Genomic DNA, 20,455 nt, shown 5'->3' with positions numbered 1-20,455 from the left:
GTGTGTTTCTGACAGAACAGTTTGATGTCAAATCTCTCAAAAAGCCCAATTAGGAAACACAGATCTTATGAACTTTAATTCTTGAAAGAAAGGTTCCACTCAAACATAAAGACTTTTTTGTAATTTTTGTCACTTGGTCTACTTGCCCTGCTGCTCCTGAAAACCCCAGATGTTTGCATCATCAGGCAGGTTAAGACCAACAGAAGGTATTCATTAGGGTTTGTAAAAGTGCATAAAATGAGCCCTGTGGCTGATACAGCTCAATCCTCCAAAGACATGAGGCTCTGAGTTCAAAACACCTACACTTTAACTCAAACTTTTCTCCAATCACATAGCAAAGTGCTACCCTCAGTTAGGTTTATTAGCACAAATAGCTAAATGAACCCTAAAACAAAATGTAGCTATTTCTAAACCCAAATAGCAGCATTGCTATGGTTGTCATGGTGAGTGAAAATATTGCCAAACTTCCCAAAGTTACTGACCTCAAAGAGGAGTCACCTGCTGCCACCATGTGGTGTCTGTAGCTGACCAAGTTATTTTCTTTAATATGAGAGATACATGCTTTACAAACTTCTTAGTTTTAAATCTTTCTTCTCATGAACTCTCTTGTGAAGTCACTTTGACCTCCAGGCTGACCGAGCCATTACTCTGACTGGTTTATGACCTCCATGTCAGGGTTCAAAGCAGGGGCATCTTCCAGCAGCCTGCAGACATGGTAGCTGTTCCTCTTCTGCGGCTGGTTTGGGATTTGAGGAATGGGAAGTGCAGAGTTCCTGGACAGGATGTGGAGTCACTACTGTGGTGTACAGCCCCCCTACACTGACACAGACCTGGCTGCACGAGTCCGCATCTGGAGAAGAGAGGAAAGCGCGTTTTGGCATCTGGAAATCTAGTGACCCAAACCGGTTTTTAAGTAGCATTTCTCCGGGTAAGTTGGCCGAAACGAGTTTGTTACACTTTTACAGAGCGTGTGTGTGTCGCATTAATACTCAGAAAACACTCGTAAGTAAATGTCTTTATGGGTTGTTTCTTCCCGCAAAAGTTTTCCATAAACATCGCCTGGGAGTCTTAACTTTTCACAGATTACTTTAACACCACATCACACAAAATTCCACTAACTATTTATTAAAAAAAAAAATCATGGCTGTACTGCAGCTGCCACAGCTGCAGTAAGTTTTCTTTTGTTCTGTGCAGACAGCCCAGGGGGTTGATGTTAACTTAATAACAGGGTGCCCTTACCCCTGTGTTGTTTTGCATGCCAAGACATGTTACTGTATGGCTGCTGTGACTGCTGCACACAAATCACATGATCTCACTATAAATTAATTCACCTTTACAGTAATTGTCACATACTCTCAATAAGTCATTTTAATCATTATTAAACTCTCTGACCTGTTTCTTCTTTGGCTTGCTGATGGTCCAGATAACACACAGCAGGCTACACCTCCTCCTCTTGTAACCACAGATTCAGGTGATGACTCACCTCTGGACTCTCCTGTCAGCCCTGCTGCTGGTTTTGTCGGTGGCCCAACCTGAGGAAGATGAAAATGAAGTCCTGAAAAACACAGAGCTGGAGTTCACTAAGACACAGGCGAGTGACTGAGGAAAGCCTCAATTCAAGCAAGATATTCTGGTGTTCAGCATAGGATTAGTTTTCCTATGGAAGCCGGGAACGGAAACGCTTGCAATATTTTTTTTTATTGCCGTTATCTCAAGATCATGAGTTAATTATTTTGTTTTCTCGAGAAAACAAGCTTTGTTATCCCGTTATCATGAGAAAAGTTGTTTCCTCTTATTACTTATAATGTTTATCAGAGATCAGGAGTGTCATACCAGCATGCATAGATGGCATCTTGACAACTGTAGCAACTGATTTTAACTTAAAATGTCAGATAAAGGAGCACCCATTATTATTAAAAGCACCTTTATTTATGACATCTGTGTCACAGCAAAATGGCAGGTTGATTAACTCCTGGTCATTATATGATGGGATATTTCATTTACAGTAGAAGTACCACACGATACCTTCCAAACATTGTCATGTTATTAGACTTAATGAGAGGAAGGAAAGTTGGGTGGAGAGAGAGAATAAGAACCAACATACAGATTTGAACAAATGTTCTTAGGAGCCACCTGAAGGCCTCTTGTGCTTGATCTAAATAGTTGAGCTATCGTTGTAAGGGAGACATGGAGAGGAGAAGACAGATCAAATGAGAATGAGCTCCACCCGTGATAAATCTCATGATAAATTATCTTGTTATCTCAAGAAACCTGCCTTTTGTTTTCTCGAGATAACGAGATAAATTAACTCATGATCTAGAGATAACAGCATTAAAAAAATAATTTTGAGCACGGCTGTTCTTGGCTTCCGTAGTTTCCATATAAGAAATGCTTTTTAATTAAAATCAGTTAGCTGGTGTCTCCTGTTTTAGGACCTCGTGATTGAGAATGCCATCGGAAATCTCAGTGAACCCACACCAAGCCACACACCCACCACATGTGAGTTTTTTGGCTTTGTCTGCATTCTCTTTTGGCTTGCCCTTCAGCTTTTCCTGAAATGTCCCTTTTTTTCTTTCACTTTGGCAGCTCCCTTGACTTCTACAGTTTCCCTGGGTTCCACTCTTGCTCCCGAGTGTCCAGGAAACCAGGTGAAGCTGGAGAGCAGCGCAGGTTGTGGCTGTCCATCCAGCATGTTGAAGGATGGAGACAACTGTACCTGCCCTGTTGGCTTCACTCTGGAGGGAGCAGCAGGGTGTAAAGGTGAGAAGGGGCAGAATTATTGCTAGTAAAGTGCCGTGTGTAGCATCAATAAATCATTACTACATTCAATCGGGGAAATAAGTGTACGAGAGACAACTGAAGAATGATGGGCAGACTCAAAACTGCATTTGGTACAATTTACACCCTGTTTTTTTTTTTACAGGAATTCAACAAGAATATGTTGAGACAGCTGCTCAACCAGTAGCTAAAACATTCACATTTTCTCCCAATGAGACAATGAGTAAAAGGCCAACAGAGAAATGATCCTCCAACATGTTTATCCCCTACAGGAAAGCAAAACATTTTGAGTCAGGCTGTTTATAGGAAATGTGGTCTTAATCTTGAGAAAAGGGGCACCATCTACTTTGTTTAAAACAACTATGCATTTAATTTTACAATACTAAACTACAATGATCACCCTGACATCAGCACCTGTTTCATATGTTTATCTGCATACAATGATCTCTATTAGATGCAGTGTATTTTCTTCTCCCTGCTCAACAGATGTTGACGAGTGTGACGGAGAGGGGCCATGTGGTCTCCATGCCAGCTGCATTAATACCCCCGGCTCTTACTCATGTAGCTGTCTCCGTGGTTACCTGATGGGTGCTGGAGGGTGCCAGGGTTCGTCAGCATCTGTGTGTGTCTTGTGTGTGTGAGAGAGAGCGTGTTTGTGTGTGACAGCATGTTGGAAAGAGAGCTTCAGAAATAATTATCTGTACCATTCGGCCTATGTAGTATAGTCATAGCGCATGTGTGCCTTATGGGTTTTACAGATATAGACGAGTGTGCTCTGGCTGCAGTGACGGGCCTGCAGGCCTGCCAGGGTGATGCTGAATGCAAAAACAGCCCTGGCTCCTTCAGCTGCTTGTGCCCTCTGGGATATGTAATGGCTCTTAATGGACAGACCTGTATAGGTGAGGCTGACGTCTGATGTGCACAGCTGTGAATGTGGGTGTTCAACGTAAAATGTATATTGTGAAGCATTTTATCCAACATGTATATCCAGACCACCTTCATTGAGGTAGCAGTGAGGCGTAAAATGTCTTTCCCAAGGACTCTTTGACAGGATCTATGGGTAAATTTATGTTGTGGGATCAAACCTGTGACATTTACAGTTTCAGGTTGGTCTCACAAACAGCATATGACAATATTCTACTCTTAAAAGAAACAGAAAATATATTCACAGAACTGTAAGCAGACCTAAAAACAAACACAAGCTCCAAATAGCCTTCATGTGCTAAGCTACATTTTGGAAAAAACAAGTTGAGACTCTACCACATAAACTTGTATTACTTGGAAAAGTCTGAAGGCTGGTAAATAAAACCACTGTAACATTGCAATACTATACAATGCATACAATGTTGATAAAGAAGAGCTTCCTACTGTATTTATAGTCTTTGCTTTCATCCTTCTTTAGATGTGGATGAGTGTAGCTTCGAGGAGCAGTGTCGCCGTGAGCTGGGAAATGTGTGTGTGAACACTCCTGGCAGCTTTGTGTGCCAGTGCCAGCTGGGCTTCAGAGCAGAGGCCCCTGCTTGTGTCGGTAAGTTTGATGTCCAGGTTTGATCCACTGTTTTGTGGCTTTTTCATATTTCATTGGAGTTGCCCCAGACCTAAAGAGTTGTGCTGACAGGAAGGAACACTTATGCTTTAATGTGCTGCTTTGCTGCTTACCTGTTTTATTACACTTTTTGATTGTTCCAAAAACTCACCTTTCCTTTAATGACCAAGTTCCTCTATAATCTTAATCACTATCCTCTTTGTCGTCTTTCTTTTGGACTTTTTTTCCTGTGACTTTTCTGTCACTCTGCTCCTGCGTAGGTCCTGTGTGTCCAGACTACACCGTGTGTCAAGGTATGCTGTGCTTACTCTGCTTAACTCATGCTGCTTGCTTTTTAAGGTTGTCAAGGTAACAGACCAATCCTTAGCCAAGTTTTGAGTGTTTGGGAAAGGCTATCTGTACAGGAGTTTCTTGAAATGCATCATCATTTTTAATTGAACTGCTATTTCCACAATTATCATTTCAAAACTTCTATGGGAAAGTAGTGTAAGTTACAAGTTGAAGTTAAAGGTAAATGGGAAGATCTAGGAGAGAAAAGAGTGTTATATATTTTCATTTAGTGTTGCAAGGACAACATTTAAACCAGTTAGGTATTAGATTGGACTTTGGCGACATGAAAATAAGTAGAAACTGCTCTGTTGCAGTGAAATTATGGGGCTGCATTGCACAGAAGACAGTTGCTTTTTAACCAGCAATAAAATAGTTTATTGCGAGTCATTTCATAGCGGTAAGTGAATGAGGAAGTCGTAAACTGTATCACTCTCTTTCTCTGTCCCAGATGTGGATGAATGTACAGAGAGTCCTGCGGTGTGTGATGGTCAGGGTGTGTGTGAGAACACGCTTGGGAGCTACAAGTGTGTTTGTCGGCCAGGTTACCGGGGAAACGGCACACACTGCGAAGGTAAGCAATTAGTGCTGACGTCCCTCCATAGAGAACTCTGTTTCCTGTTGGCAGGGTTGGCCTCTTTGCGTGCGTGTGTTTTAATGCTTACTGTTATGCCCTCCATTAAAATGATCCCAAGTGGCACAATAACGTTCATTGAATAGAAATGAACTTAGTTCTGGATCCAGTCTTTAAAAAACAATCTCTCTCTTTCCAGATGAGAACGAGTGTGCATCAGGTGGTCACGGTTGTGACACCAACGCTCGGTGTGGCAACATTATTGGCTCGTATTTCTGCCAGTGCTACCAGGGCTTCAATGGAGATGGACACTCTTGTTTTGGTGGGTAAGCAGTGTGTGTGTGTATGTTTGTGTATTTTGCACACGTGTGCGCCATCAGTGGTTCTCAGTGAGTGCTAAGTGTCTGTCAGTGACACTTGTGTCGTACAAACAATGCTTGCATGTGCTAGCAGCATTCGGGTACACAGCACTCACCAGACACCAGTCCTTCAGGATTCTCCTTGTTTGCAGACATCGATGAGTGTGCTTTGAACAACGGCCACTGTGAACACAACTGCACCAACGAGCCAGGAGGGTACAACTGCCAGTGTGCCTCTGGCTACCAGCTGAACCATGATGGACACAACTGCACAGGTAAAACCAGCTTTGGAACCCTTCGGTGATCCATTACCTCCAACAGCAAACATTAGTTTATCCTAGATAATTGCTTCAGACTGACGGGGGTAAAACTTACTAAGTTATTAAAGCAGCTATAATCAATATTTTTTATATCAAACATGGATCACATGACAATTGTGATTTAAACGTTGTTCGTAGTGATAAACCCACAGAGAATTATCACCTGACTCTGTTGTCTACCCTCAGCTCTACAGAGATTTTTTGTGACTGCCAGCTCATTGTTATGGTTTTGCGAGCTGTAACTTGACTGTTTTGTTTCACTCTCGCCACTCTCATGGCATCATTTCCAGCAAAAAAGCTCTAAAAACTCACTGCATGCTACCTTCCCAGCACTAAACAACAGACAGACAAAGCTAGTGATTAGCTTGTGTACATACTGGAGCAGCTACTGTTTTCTATTATATGTCAGTGTTGTGTCAACAGTGTGTTTCTGCTGCCCCCACATGGCCAAATAATCTGTTAGTGCAGATTTAAAGCTGCTATATGTAGCATTTTATGTGATTCAAGCATTTTCCACATTTTTTCAGTCACATGAGTTTTGGTTAGCATAAAAATATGGCATGCATTTCTTTGTCTTTTTTGACCTTACCACCAGGGGGATCTAAACTTTACACATAGTCATTTTATCAAAGTAAGCAAGTAACTGGTGGATAACGTTTTGCAGTTTGCACTGTGATTGATAAAGCTTTGAAGATTATTCATCTAATTCTGTCACCAGCTACAAGAGCTTACTAAAGATTAGCCAAGACATGGTTAGAGTATTAAACTGTAAATGGCACTTCCTTTAACATACTTGGTGTACCTGATAGATGACGTATAACAAGTCAGTGTGGTAACATGTTTAAAATGTTACTATACCGTACAGTGGAGACAAACACTTAATAACAAATCACTTTTGCAGCCTGTCAAAGAATTCATAGACTGTATTTCTGTTTGCAAGATGAGCTGTGATCCACAATAACATGCCCAAAGTTTGAGGTCAGTACCAAGTTGTTCTTCAGCTGGCCAACAGAGGGCATCAAAGGGATTGTCTCTCCTTGGACCTGTGCATCAACATCAGTTTTGGTCCTTTGATCCAAACAAGCCTCCTCTTATCAACTTGTCCTCTTTTGCAAACTCTTCTCGACTGGCCATCCAAGCTTGTTGAGACAAACTCTAAATTGATTTGCGAAAAAAGTGTCTGACCAAAGTCTGAACGAGCTGTGTTGTGCCATGACAAAAGAGTTAATTAAATGTCTCTCATCCCCCAGATGTGGATGAGTGTTTGGCACTGAACGGGAGCTGTGAGCACATTTGTGCCAACACTCAGGGATCCTTCCAGTGCTCCTGCAGGCCCGGTTACCAGCTGCACATTGATGGCCACACCTGTGTAGGTCAGTTACTCACTGACACTCATTCACTTCTCGCTGCTGTTTACCTACTCATTTTCAGTCATTTAATCACGCTGAGCGTCAGTGACTTACAAGCATGCACCAGATGCAAAAACTACCATGAATACCATGTTATTTCACTTCTCATTTTGTATGTGTGTGCATCTGCATCTTTTCTGCCCATACATAAGTAGATGTCCTGAGGGCACAGGATTAGTGAGGTGGGAAAGCCAAACTCAGTCAGGAATCTGTTACACAGAGAGATAAGTGCATTCGAAAAGGAGTTTACCTTGTATCTCTGTATATGTGCGTGTTCACTCAGACATCGATGAATGTAAACTCCAGAATGGCGGCTGCTCCCACACTTGCACCAATTCTCCAGGAGGACATGATTGCCACTGCCCACCTCCTCTGCTGCTAGACACAGACAACATCACCTGCAGCAGTACGTTCCCCATAACACCATTACAGTGTTGCCTGCATGTTATTTTGTTTTCTACTCAGAAATTATTAAAGATGTGAACTGCAAGATCAAATGAATTTTACCTGATTAAGGTCTGAGTCTTTTTGATGCTATGCACCTCAACAAAACCTTCTTATGAGGGGAACTTTGTCAAATTTGAAAACTTCACAAATAACAAGCCAAAAAATGTTTTTTTCCATAAACTTGTTACCTAATTTTTGTCTCTTAGATGCCATAGAATATAGTCTGTAATTGTTAATGGTTTTTACTACTTTTACAGTTTAGTTGCCTAAAATGTTGTTATAATCTGTTAATATTCAATATTAAAATCTTTTTCTGTCATTTCTTTTTCACCTGAACAGATGTTTCATCCTGTAAGCTGAGAAATGGTGGTTGTGAGCACATATGCACTGTGAGGGCTGAAGGCCAGGTCCAGTGTAGCTGTCGAGCAGGCTGGAAGCTGAGTGAGGACCTGAGGAGCTGCGTGGGTGAGACTCAATTTCACTCCTTGCCCTGCCCGCACCTTTGTTAATGAAGGGCTCACTGTGGGCCTCAATTGAATATATTTCATCTTGTGCAGCTGCAAAATTTTGACCTGGAAAATTCTGTTTTTTCTTCATACATTTCTCAGTGATTTTGTGATGTACCACCATTATTTTTTCGTTTTGGTTTTTTGGAACAACTAACATAATTTGATACAAGGTCGTATCTGTGCAGCAAAGTGTTAAAAAAAATTCTTCTTAATGACCATTAAACAATAGAGACTGGAGCTGAAGTATCAAATTTAACAGAATTTATTTTCTTGTACAAGAAGGAGCGTTTCACAATGCAACACGCAGGATTAGGTTACAAAGAAAAAGGCTCTCAGAGGAGCGCCTACAACAGGGTTTTATACATCTTAAGTGGGCGTTACAGACAAAATACAGACTTATAGATAACGTCATGTCTGTTTTCAATTCTCCTGTCTAGGAGCCATCTTGCCCAACTGACCCCCAGATGACATGTCTCACCCTTTCTCCAACAAATTTTAATTTCTACATCTTCCTCTTTTCAAATATAATGCTGAACTTCCTTTAACCTTAGCTGATAAGTCTGCTGATGTTGCAGAGTTGCAGTACAAGACAGGAACAATTCATCATGATCTAGATAAAATAGTAACACTCATACATAGTGTAATCATAATTTTTATAACACAAAGTTTGATAAGCTTTTTAAAATTTTGATTACATACAATGTTCAACTAAATCAACATCAAGTTCCTTCAGACTTCACCATCTGCTGAAACAACCTTTCAAAGATTCTCCAACTATCATTTTGTAAATGTAAATGTATTGCTCCAGTCTTTCACAAAAAAAAGAGCTGGAAAGGTTTGAATGGCTGCAATCAACTTCTCATCCATTGTTCACTTCTCTGGCTTCTCATAAAAAGAAATCACATCAGTAGGAAAATAAAGACGTTTTTCTTGGATGATAAGCTTGTTTCAGGTCCACATGCAGCCAAGTTTCCCTGGTCAGTCAGCCCAATAGGAAATTAACAGACTGTCATTGTTTTGCAGTGTGGAAGTGTCAGTCTGTCTAACTGTCCCTCTGTCTTTTGTCATAAGATGTGGACGAATGCGGGGACTTCACTAACGGAGGCTGTGAGCATCTCTGTGTGAACCATCCTGGTGGGTTTAACTGTTCCTGCAGGGAAGGGTATGAAGTTCGAACTGATGACCTCACCAAGTGCCGGCGTGAGTCAAACATCATACTTCCACTGCAATACAATGATCATGATGAATCTTTTAGACAGCAGTATTAGTAAGAAGAGCTGTTGGATGACACTTTCTCACTTTGACACTTTTTTTCCACTTTGTTTAGTTTTAAAAATATGTTTATTCACTTCTCTGCTTTTCCAGCTGTGTGTGAGCCTCCCTGTCAGAACTACGGAGTATGTGTGGCCCCAAACAGCTGTGACTGTCCTCCAGGCTACCCTGGTCTGGGCTGCTCAGGTACAAACTTGCACTGTTGACATCAAATGTATTATTTAGTATCATGGAACTGTCCCACTAGTAGTCTGTTAGTGCCAATGCATTTGTGAGTGTGATCTCATTAACAAGACGTACTCTATTTATTTACTTTGTGTAACCATTGTTCTGTTAAAAAGCACACAGCAAGTGAGAGAATCATTGCTGCTTTATTAAATAGTATGCTTTACTTATGGGAGAGTTATCATCATGATGTATGGATGTACTGGATGAAATCCATGTTGTTTCAGCCATGTGTTCGCCACCCTGTGCCCATGGGGGAACCTGCATGCGCTGGAACAAGTGTTTGTGTCCTCCAGGCTGGACTGGAGCCGGCTGCCACACAGGTACTCTGCATTTGACATGAATGTTAATGAAGGCCTGGCCCACTTCTGAACAAGCAAACACTGTAGAGACGGTGTCTATAAACACAAGGGCATAGATGTTTTATTAAGTAAACAAATCAGACTGTGCTAAAAACTTTCTCTGACATACCAAAATGCACACATGTTTTCATGCTATGTTTGTTTAACCACCAGGAGGTTGACATTGTTCATAGTAAGATTTTTTTGAAAACTGAGGGATGAATTGCAATGACATTTGGTACAGACATTTATGACCCCCTCAGGATGAATCCTGACGTTTCCTCTAGCGCCACCATGAGATTGACATTTTTGGTTTTGGTTTTTGGTAATGAAACATCCCCACGGCTATCAGATGGATTGGTATGAAATGTGTACAGATATCCATGCTCCCCAGATGATGAACACTAAAGATTTTGACTCTTTAACGTTTCCTCTAGTGTTACCATTAAAATTAATCTCCAATTCCAATACTTTGATTTATGACCAAATACCTGCAAAACATATGACATTCCATCAGTTTCAGCTGTACTTGTGTTTACTGCTAATTAGCAAATGATAGCACATCTAACTGCTAAACATCAGTATGTTAATATTGTCATTGTGAGCATGCTCAACACACCACTTTGCCTAAGTACAACCTCACAGAACTGCTACAATGGCTGTCGACTCTTAGTCTTATTTATCTTTTACCATTTTCATCCCTATTTTTCCTGACTTTTTCTTCATGTCTCTTTCCCTGCATCTCTCTCAGCGGTTTGTGAGTTGCCCTGTGCCAATGGTGGTCGCTGTGTGGGGCCTGATACCTGCCAATGTCCCTCTGACTACACCGGGCATCAGTGCCTCTTGCGTGAGTAACAAAACCACCAACACATCTGGCATCAGTTACACCAGGTACTTCTGGGGGGTAGCTAGATGCCTTTTATATCTCCCTGCCTGCATGCTTGTTACCAGCAGTGTCTGTTAAAATATGCAGTCTTTGATATAACGGCTGATGGAAAAACAACAGGATAATTTAAAAATTGTGAATGTGACAACTGTGTTTCCTCAAAGTTTCATTTTCCTACGTTGATTTAGCTTTTTCTGTGTGTGTGTGTGTGTGTGTGTGTGTGTGCATGTTTTGTAGCCCTGTGCACGCCTGCCTGTCAAAACGGGGGAAGATGTGTGGATGTCAATAAGTGCACCTGTGCTGGTGGATGGCAAGGAGCTCGCTGCCAGATAGGTGAGATTACACATTCTGTCTGTATCTTATCATTGTTTTATATTTGAAATACTACTACCCAGCATGCCTTTTACACACAGGACCTGAGTTCAACCCATGTTTTAAGATAATAAACCTAAGAAAACAACAACAACAATATCAATAACATATCAACATAAAAATCATTGTTTCCCTACTGCTGATATTTTTTTGCTGCACAGCAGTAAGTAACACAAAACATAAAAAATTAAAAAGATTTCATAATTTCTAATAGCTTTTAATCTGATGAGGTGCATGAATATGTTATTGGCTTGTGGATGGAGAGTTCAAAACAATAATGGATCCAATTCAAATAAACAACCAACCAATTTCCCTACTGAAATAACAGCAATAAGTTTGTGAATTTCTACCATAAACATAGTGTATGTGTCCCTCAGAGCCTGTTCAGTGTCAGAAGCCGTGTAAGAACAGCGGAGTGTGTGTGGGCCTCAACAGGTGCCGCTGTGCCAAAGGTTTCACTGGAAGTCTCTGTGAAACAGGTTAGTGAGTGTGTGTGTGTGTGTGTGTGTGTGTGTGTAATGATGTGTGCATGTATGCGTGTGTGTGAAAGACCTTTATTGGCTTCACTTTGCATTAAGACTCTTGCTGTCTGCTGTGTCTGCAGCGGTGACCACCCCCTGTGTGCCACCCTGCCAGCACGGAGCCACCTGCAGTCCCCACAACACCTGCAGCTGTCCAGAGGGCACTGCAGGCCTGCGCTGTGAGAGACTGTAAGCATGAATAACACCAACAGATACACCACGAACATGCTCATAAATTACACCAGCTTTTCTGTGATCCGCAGTCAGTCTCCTCCTCTTTGCTGCTCTGCTTTTTCACTCAGGGTATTTAAAAATCCATAATGTAAACTTTCATCATGTGGCATACATGATTAAACAAGTGCAACAACATCAACAAGTCACATGAAAAAGGGCCTGTACTTTCCTGATGGACGCTGTAGTGCCATCCTAGCCTCAATATTTCTACTGCACATGAACTGGGTCAACTGTACTGCTATGCATCACACCCACTGACAACTCATGAAGCTCACTAAAATACATGGGAACACATCCATTGTTTCATACATAGATAGTGTCAATCTGAAAGCCCTCTTAGTCAAACCAATAATTACAGTTAATGGCAGCGCACAAGTAAGCGTGTGATGATCTTCCACTTTGCTATTATTAAAGCTAAAGTCAAGTTTTAACAATAGTGGCAAATAACTTGTTGATAATACCAGAGAACCTACCTACATAAATGTCAAGAAAATGTCTCACAAGGCTTTCTGTTTTTGTCTAGAGAATGAAATGTGGTCACTGTAGAGCAGTTAAAAATGTGAGAAGGTTTGGTTAAAGACAATAAAAAAGAGAGGCTTTGCTCTGCAGATACATATTTGTCATGTGATTAAAATACTGTCCCTTTATTCTCATGGATGTGTGATTGATTGTGTGTGTCCCAGGACGTGCCCTGTGGTCACCACGGTGGTCAGTATGGCTCGAGCAGTGAGGAAGGCGTTTAAAGAGAGTTACGTTGACCGCTGTGGACCGCTGGGAGTTCAGCTTTGCACGAAATACAGGTTTTCTGTTTCCCTATTACAGCCTCCATTTTGAAGTAGTGTATGAACTTGTTGTTATCTGGTTGGAGCAGCAGATGGGTGAACTTTATATGTCATACGACTGTTTTAGAGTGTCATAAAGTTATAAACTGACTTTGTAAGATCTTTCCTGTCATCTACACTCTTCTTTATGCATTTACTTTAATAGATATCAATTAGGAATGTCAGCTAAGTAAGTTCATGATAAATCATTATGGCATAAGCAAATATTAGATGTGTGTTACATTAGGATTTATGTACCATAATTTAACATGTGAAAAAGTCATGTTAAATCACTGTATAATTATAATGCAATATGACAAAGCTGTGTCTGCTTTATTGTTGTGTTTTCAGGATAAACCAGGCACGTGTGTACCTGCAGGCCTACAGGGTGGGCTACAAAATCCAGTGTCCAGAGAGGAAGGGCAGATGAGGAAACTTCACTAAAAAGCCACAGCCACACTCACTAGACAACATTTAGGGCTACATGACAACATAGAAATGAGATGAGATCATCTGTAAACTATAAAATTAAATGTAACTGTGTCAAGGTGTTGTGGCTTCTCTGAGTTTCACCCATATAGAAAGCCCCTGTGTTGAAATGAAAAGGGGACACGATCTGAATCATAAAGGCTGTTTATTTGATCTAATTACCTTTAAAATCAGTTTTGTACACAAATATATATTGTTTCCATTTCATGTGAAATATCCCTCAAGAGTAAAATGTACAATGGATTTTTTATTTGTACTGTTTGTATATGGCAGCTGAAAGTTATCAAATGGTTTTTTTTTTTATAAAATGATGTCAATATTGTGAACATTGTGTGAACTCCTGTTAATCTTTGTCTTTTATTTTTGAGTATAGACAGTGAGAAAAAAATGCCTCGAGTCAGTGTAAGGTCTTACTTAAAGATTTCACTTCAAAGAATATTCCTAATAAAAATAGAAAAACACACTCGTTGTACATGTTTTTGAGGTTGATGTCTGTGTGAATGACAAAGCTTATTAAAAGCAACTCACAATAGCAGTACTTTTGTTTATTACTTTAAATTGACATTGACAGGACTGCAGTGCATGAAAGTACAGTATTATATCTTATTCTTATTGCTGTGCAGCACTGGTATCTGCCCTTTTATCAAACAGACAGAAGTCCTTGACCTTACTTACATTGCAGTCCAGTAAAACACATTGTACTAACATTTGTCAGGTGGCAGAAACATGACACTATATAAATGTTAGTATTGCTCCATGTGTGCTGGATGTGTATTGTAAATAGGCATTTGTATTGCTAAATCATGAGCCAGAATAACTTCAATTCCCCCTCCACGCCTTTTGTTCCTTCATTTGGATGTTTGAGCTTCACTGTGTAGAATGATGAATGTGCAGAGGTTGACACTAAAAGGCTGTTTTCACATTCATCTGCTGTGGAAGGAAAGTTTCTCTGTGCTCACCAAAATCTGAGTTTAGGCGTGCATACTTATGATCATGATTTGTGACATCACAACCAGTTTGGAGCCAGTTGTGGTCCAGTATTCAACTTGCACAAGTGTGATGTGGAAACTAGAAGGTTCCAGTGCACATACACTGAGAATGGACCTTACAGTGAAGTAGGAAACAGTTTGTATCTAACTAAAACTTTTTAAATGAATAACATTTGCATATTCATAGATACTAAAATGTTTAATCAGGGAGGAGTAGATGTCATTTTAGGGATTTTAATGAGATAATTGAACATTTTTTTTGTGGAAAAACCATATTACACACAAATAATTATTCAAAGTAGAGTATTTTATATATGTCTTAAAATGTGTGGAGGGAATCTTTAATAAGGTAATACGATGTTAGTGGCCAAACTGGCCAAACAGCTTGAAGATTAGCACTCTGGGTCATGACTAAAACCACTACCCTTTACTGCTTTTAATATAGCAGAAGAACTTCATGGTGATAATACATTATGAATTAAACTGAATACTCTGGTATACAACAAGAATTTAAAAAATACATATACGAAATACAAAAACATGTAAGAGTTTGAGTTAGAGGACTACACTTCACAGATTTTATAATGGGTGAAAGAGTAATACCAAAGCAGGGCATGGGGCAAGCACAGTGCTGCATGAAAGAGGTGAAGAAGAGGAAAAGCTCCACCCTGGCCAGGTTCTCCCCGAGACACAGCCGCTTACCTGAGACAAGAAAACAAACTGAAACTTTCTGTGGCTCACAGTTTTGTTAGGCCCTGCTAGTGCCTATTAGTAGGATAAAATAACCATCAACATTCCCAGCTCATAGTCTTTTTAACTTTTCTTACCTTAAGAGGAAAATAGATTACTATCACTGCAAATCCAAAACAAAATGTACCAGCCTGGCCTGAATATTTCATGAGCCTTCCATAAAAAATGCTGAATGTGTGAATTCTTCCAGTCAGTAATTAGTGTTATGGTAATACAGTGGCTCAGTGACTTGCACTCATCTCAAGAAGGACTTAGTTATGATCCCTGGCCTCTTTCAAGTCTGAGTTCTCTCTTTGAGTTTCCTCTGGGCCTGTCTGTGTATGCTGAGACAGGACCTAAGCTCCAGAATAAACAGATACTAGTTAAATAAATGATTGTGTTTCTCACCAGCAGAGAAAGGGATGAAAGCAGCTTCACAAACTTTACCTCCTTGTTCAGAAAGTGTCCTTTGTTAAAGGTGAAGGGCGTTTCCCACTCATTCTTGTCAAACAGCACCAAGGTCAAACTGGGAATTACCATTATACCCTGGTGATTGGATCATAATGAAAATTCATAAATATTGTATGAGAAAACTGCATGTCATTTATTGCACTATGCACACTATCACACTATCAGAAATTACCTTTGGCACAGCCTCCCAGCTGTACATCCCTGTTGGTAACATGAGGCAAGCTGAGAGGAACTATGTTGCCCATCCTCTGAATCTCGTGGATGGCAGCATCAGTGTGGGGCAGGTTGTGTGGTGGAAAACTGCCTTTCCATGATCAAACAAATATGCCAGTGAGAGTTCAAAGATAACATTTACGTCAATAAGAGACAGTTCCCAAGGGAATTTGGAAGGTGATGATCAGTAATGTCACATTTTGATTTTCTGTGTGCAATGAGTGAAGGCAGCTAGGCCATGTGTATTGTGAGAAATGTGAAAGGTCAAGCAAGGTGGACTTCAGAAAATAAGCTCCACATTAGGAGTGGTTATGAGAGGTATATAATTTAATGTTTTATGATTTTGCATTAGGTTCTTTATCCCGGGATCAAGGCCTCGGTTTGCTTTGTATTGCTCTTTATGCAGAGTAAACCTATTCACATTGAACTCTACCAGCTTCAAGTGTATTTCTTTGAGTCTTTCTCTAATAAGTTTTGAGTTTAATACTAAGTTGTTGGTGACCTGAAGATTAATTGGCCCATTTGAAGATTTTCCCACAACAGTTGGCACAGTCCTCCATGTGGATGGCTGTCTGGATTGTCCAAACACTCTGTTGATTTCAGCCTGGACTTTTTCTGTGCAACAGAAGGGAAACAATGAAGGCAAACGTTGAAACAGTAGTTCATCAATAGGCTGCAACAGTACATCTGTAAGGTTTATGGGGAAATGCAGTTTTGCAGCATTACTACCACATCAGTAAAGACTGATTTGTGTCCCTGTTGATTTGCAACAAGACATAAGAGGATAGACAGCATCTTAGTTAGACATTTAGTAGATGTGAAGGACAGTGGTGATTGCACAATATTCGTAAGCATGGAGTAAAAGGAATGATGAAACAAAGTCGATGGGTGTGGACCAGAAACAATGGTGTTAATTTTTATATCTACAAATTTAACAGCGACAAATTTGCTTTGGCATCACCAGTGTGCACATTATTACCCATGTGCTTCATTGGCCTGGTCAGCGCTCTTACCCTGGACCTCAGGGTACTTTGTCATGTAGAGGAAAGCCCAGTGCAGGGTGGTGGATGTGGTCTCAGAGCCAGCCACAAACAGATCCAAGACTCACATAACCAGGTTTTGCTCATCAAAAGTATTGTCAGCCAGCCACTTATTCTGAGAATACATGCAAATACATGTAGTGTTAAAGCATGCTGCAGAACAATTCAAAGTAGGTGATAGTCTTTCATGTTGGCAACTTTGAATTCGACATTAATTGTGGAGTAAAAACCTAGAAATCTGTACTGAAGAGCTTTTGAAACCTTGAAAACATTAGATTAGAAGTAGCTGAACGCTGCTAGAGATAAGGGCTTCAAAGATAGTGCTGTAAGGCAGAGGCCATGATACATTTAGTCTTTGCACTTCTCACACACATACCAACCAGGAGTGGTGCCTCACAGTGAAATGTCATGACAGTACAACACACTGACAGTGTTTAGTTCTGACCTATTCCTCAAAACAAGCAGATATATGAAAATGTGATGATGTTTAACATTGAGCATCATCATAAGCAACACCGAGTTACATCTATTGTGAATCACCATCTGAATTTCATTCATGTAGAGGTTGATGTAGCCTTTTTGGTCTGCTCTTTAAGCTTTACTTGTATGACGTCCTTCACATCCTTGCAGATGTGCTGGAATGAGTTGTAAAGCTGCAGAGACATCAACTTATTGATAAGATATTTCTGACAGCAGGATGAGTCTTTGTATGACAGCGTACTGAAATAATCAGCTCTTGTGCATCTTTCCATCTTGAGCTGTTTGTTTACTATCTATTGCATACTTGTACCTTGATTTCATTAACAGTTTTAAAATGCAGTACCTGTGCCCAAACAGAGTCCTCTATGTGGACAGCTTTGTCAAACACCTTCATCAGTTTCATGAACTTCTCATCACCATACTTGCAGCAATGACCAAAAACCAGGGAGCAGATGTTGGAGACAGCGTTGTTGATGACTAAGTGTGGCTTGAATGACTTACCTTCACAATTATGCCGAAAATTAAGTTTCAATTGTGTTAATTTCTTAATGTGTCACTGTGGATTTGCCGTGTACCTTTATAGCCAATGATGTCTTTTGCACAATATGCAAATTCATCCAAGATGATAGGTTCAAGTGATTTCTTGCCAAATCCAAAATATCTGAGGGTTGAAAGTGCAAAACACCTCTGTTGCTCTCACGCATTTCCACTACTGGAAACTACACCTGATGGGAAAGTTGAGCAAGTTAGGTATGTAGGTAAAATGATGGAAATTAAGGAAAATTCTTTTACACATTAAATATGAAACATTGACAGTCCATGTTATAAAAATGGTGTTGTTTAATTTACCTTTACTACTGACACACTTTTATATTTTCAAAGGAAAAGAGGGAAAATGGGATGAAGACAGTGAGTAGAGAATAATGTCACTAACCATCTGAGATATAACAGGAAGATTCAGTTGACCTCTTGCATTTTTGACATTGGTTGATCTACGTGTGTTAGACTCTCATGGGTCCTGTTGTGGTCCACTGTAAATATGCTGCCCACAATAGGAAAAGCCCAGGGTCCCCGAGGGAAGCTGACCAGCCGACAGATCTAAATATAATCTGCAGTGAGGATGAAAACTGTTGTAAAGAGCAGCAGACACTTGGCATTCCAGTAAACATAGGATCCAATTACAGATAAGACTGAATCCACTCTGCAAACAAGGGCTTCTGTTCTAACTGAAGGATGTTTTCCTCACTTCTCCTGTGAGAAAGAAGGCTGATGTTGTGTTGCCAACAGCCAATAACCTGTTTATATACCTCACTTGTTTATATATGTTGTTATTTTTTCCGTTTTTTATTAAGCTGATGATGGCTTCTGGCTGAAACATGTCTGTTAAAAATAAAAGAATAGATCCATGAATGCTGGTGTTTTGTTTGTGTTTTGTTTGTTTAATATAAGAGCCAATAACACCACCTTTCTCTCCCCAGTGAGGTTGAAGCTTGATGTAGTTGGCTCTTGGCAATACAACAAAGGCCAACCGGTTTTACTTAAACCTCTTGATACATGGAAAAAAGGATATAAACTAGTCAAAGAACCTAAAATAATTATATATAACTTACTTAGTGGTATAATTAAATATAATAAATTGAATTATACTGTTAAGTTGTAATATAATATAGCATAATAAAATGGTGTGAATAAAGTAAAGTGTAATCACGGACATGGCTTGTAGGACTTTTTAAGTGATTGATTTTTATGGCCATTCATTCTGGCTCATATGATCAAACCAAGAAATGCTTTGGTAGCCACCAACATGTCTTCATTCCTCTCTGTCTGTGTATTTAAGACACTATCATAAGTTCTATTTGAGCACTGTCATGCTCAAGAAAATACTTTTTCATCTCCTTCTTTGAGTTGTACTTTTTTTCACTTTACTGGAACCAAACATTACACCTACAGGAGATTGTTGAATATCTCATTCCACAACCTTTTAAAATGCTGCTATGACAGCCTTCACTCTACTGTGAAGACTTTCCATAAGATTTTTGAACATGGCCGCAGGAATTCTCTCCAACTTAGCCACAAAACCATGAGGTAGTGAGCTGATAGCAAATGGTAAAAGGTAAATGGCTGGTTATATAGCGCTTTTATCCAAAGTGCTTTACAATCTGCTGCTCACTCACCCATTTACACACCAATGATGGCAAGCTACTACACAGGGTGCTCGTGCAACCATCACGGTGAGACAGGAGGAGTCAGACATCAAACCACTGACGCACTGATTAGTGAATGACCCGCTTTACCTCCTGAGCCACAGCTGCCCAACAAAGAAATGTTTTGTGATATTTTCATGAAGTTTGCTTGGTGCCAGGCTGGATATGAAGGTGACCTTTAAGTTAAAATGGCATGCGTTTAGACCACTTGACCATCAGGAGAGCACTGATGTTGGACAATGAGGGCTGGCTCTCAGTCAGCATTAAAAATCATGCCAAAGGTGTGAGGGGTGAGTTCAGGGCTCTGTGCAGGCCAGTCAAGTTCTTCCACAACACACTAAGGGGCAAAAATCTTTATGGACCTGGCTTTGTGCGCAGGGGCATTGTCATGTTAAATCAGGAAAGGGCCTTCCCCAAATTGTTGCCACAAAATTGGAAGAATACTATTGTCAAAATATATTACAGTGCCAATAAGTTTTCTGCGTTACACGTTACCTTAATTAGCGTGCCAAGCTCAAACCACGCCAAAAATGAGCTTATATTGATTTTGGTGTCCACATACTTCTGGCCATATAGTGCATCTTCAATTTCTTAGTTCTTTCCACCTGTGTAGTACCATTTTTCAGCACATGATGGTAGTATAGAGTTTCATAACTTTGGCCAAGGAAACACACAGACCACAGTTTTGTCTGCCAGACAATTCTGACTTCAAAATAAAACACTCTTATAGGCAAAATATCTACTGTAACAACTTTGTGGGCGAAAAACTGCTACTTTACTGAGTGAGTGAAAGTGCGAATATTAGGGTGCTTATATCAGAGAGATCTGAATCCACACTCTACTCTGTAGCTTTAGTTTTGCCTCTGGTATTTGTTCAAATTGACTTTTTAAAAGCTCAT

The 20,455-nt window shown here is 40.2% G+C and overlaps 1 protein-coding gene and 1 pseudogene across 3 annotated transcripts; one reads left to right on the top strand and one right to left on the bottom strand.

The window, feature by feature from the left end:
* The first annotated feature begins 841 nt into the window (after window positions 1–841).
* si:ch211-221n20.8 (neurogenic locus notch homolog protein 1) lies at window positions 842–13,939 on the top strand. Of its 3 annotated transcripts, none has more exons than XM_042415620.1 (23): window positions 842–928; window positions 1,466–1,591; window positions 2,433–2,499; window positions 2,587–2,760; window positions 3,265–3,384; window positions 3,537–3,677; window positions 4,181–4,306; window positions 4,585–4,617; window positions 5,103–5,225; window positions 5,425–5,547; window positions 5,737–5,859; window positions 7,155–7,277; window positions 7,597–7,719; window positions 8,100–8,225; window positions 9,341–9,469; window positions 9,635–9,727; window positions 9,994–10,089; window positions 10,859–10,954; window positions 11,231–11,326; window positions 11,743–11,844; window positions 11,970–12,075; window positions 12,804–12,920; window positions 13,293–13,939. In XM_042415620.1, exons 2-23 carry the CDS (start codon window positions 1,475–1,477, stop codon window positions 13,369–13,371), a joined length of 2,433 nt encoding a protein of 810 aa, XP_042271554.1. In that variant the 5' UTR covers window positions 842–928; window positions 1,466–1,474; the 3' UTR covers window positions 13,372–13,939. The 3 variants fall into 3 exon arrangements, with proteins under 3 accessions (XP_042271554.1, XP_042271553.1, XP_042271552.1); XM_042415619.1 differs by having other exon boundaries at window positions 1,435–1,591; XM_042415618.1 differs by having other exon boundaries at window positions 1,424–1,591; window positions 13,293–13,938.
* On the bottom strand, window positions 13,485–19,579 carry LOC121900532 (annotated as a pseudogene).
* Between the last annotated feature and the right edge of the window lie 876 nt (window positions 19,580–20,455).

The sequence above is a fragment of the Thunnus maccoyii genome, chromosome 7 (genome assembly GCF_910596095.1).
Source record: "Thunnus maccoyii chromosome 7, fThuMac1.1, whole genome shotgun sequence".
In the NCBI taxonomy this organism is placed as follows: domain Eukaryota; kingdom Metazoa; phylum Chordata; class Actinopteri; order Scombriformes; family Scombridae; genus Thunnus; species Thunnus maccoyii.
The sequence above is the reverse complement of the archived record's forward strand: the minus strand, read 5'-3'. Positions and strand labels throughout refer to the sequence as shown.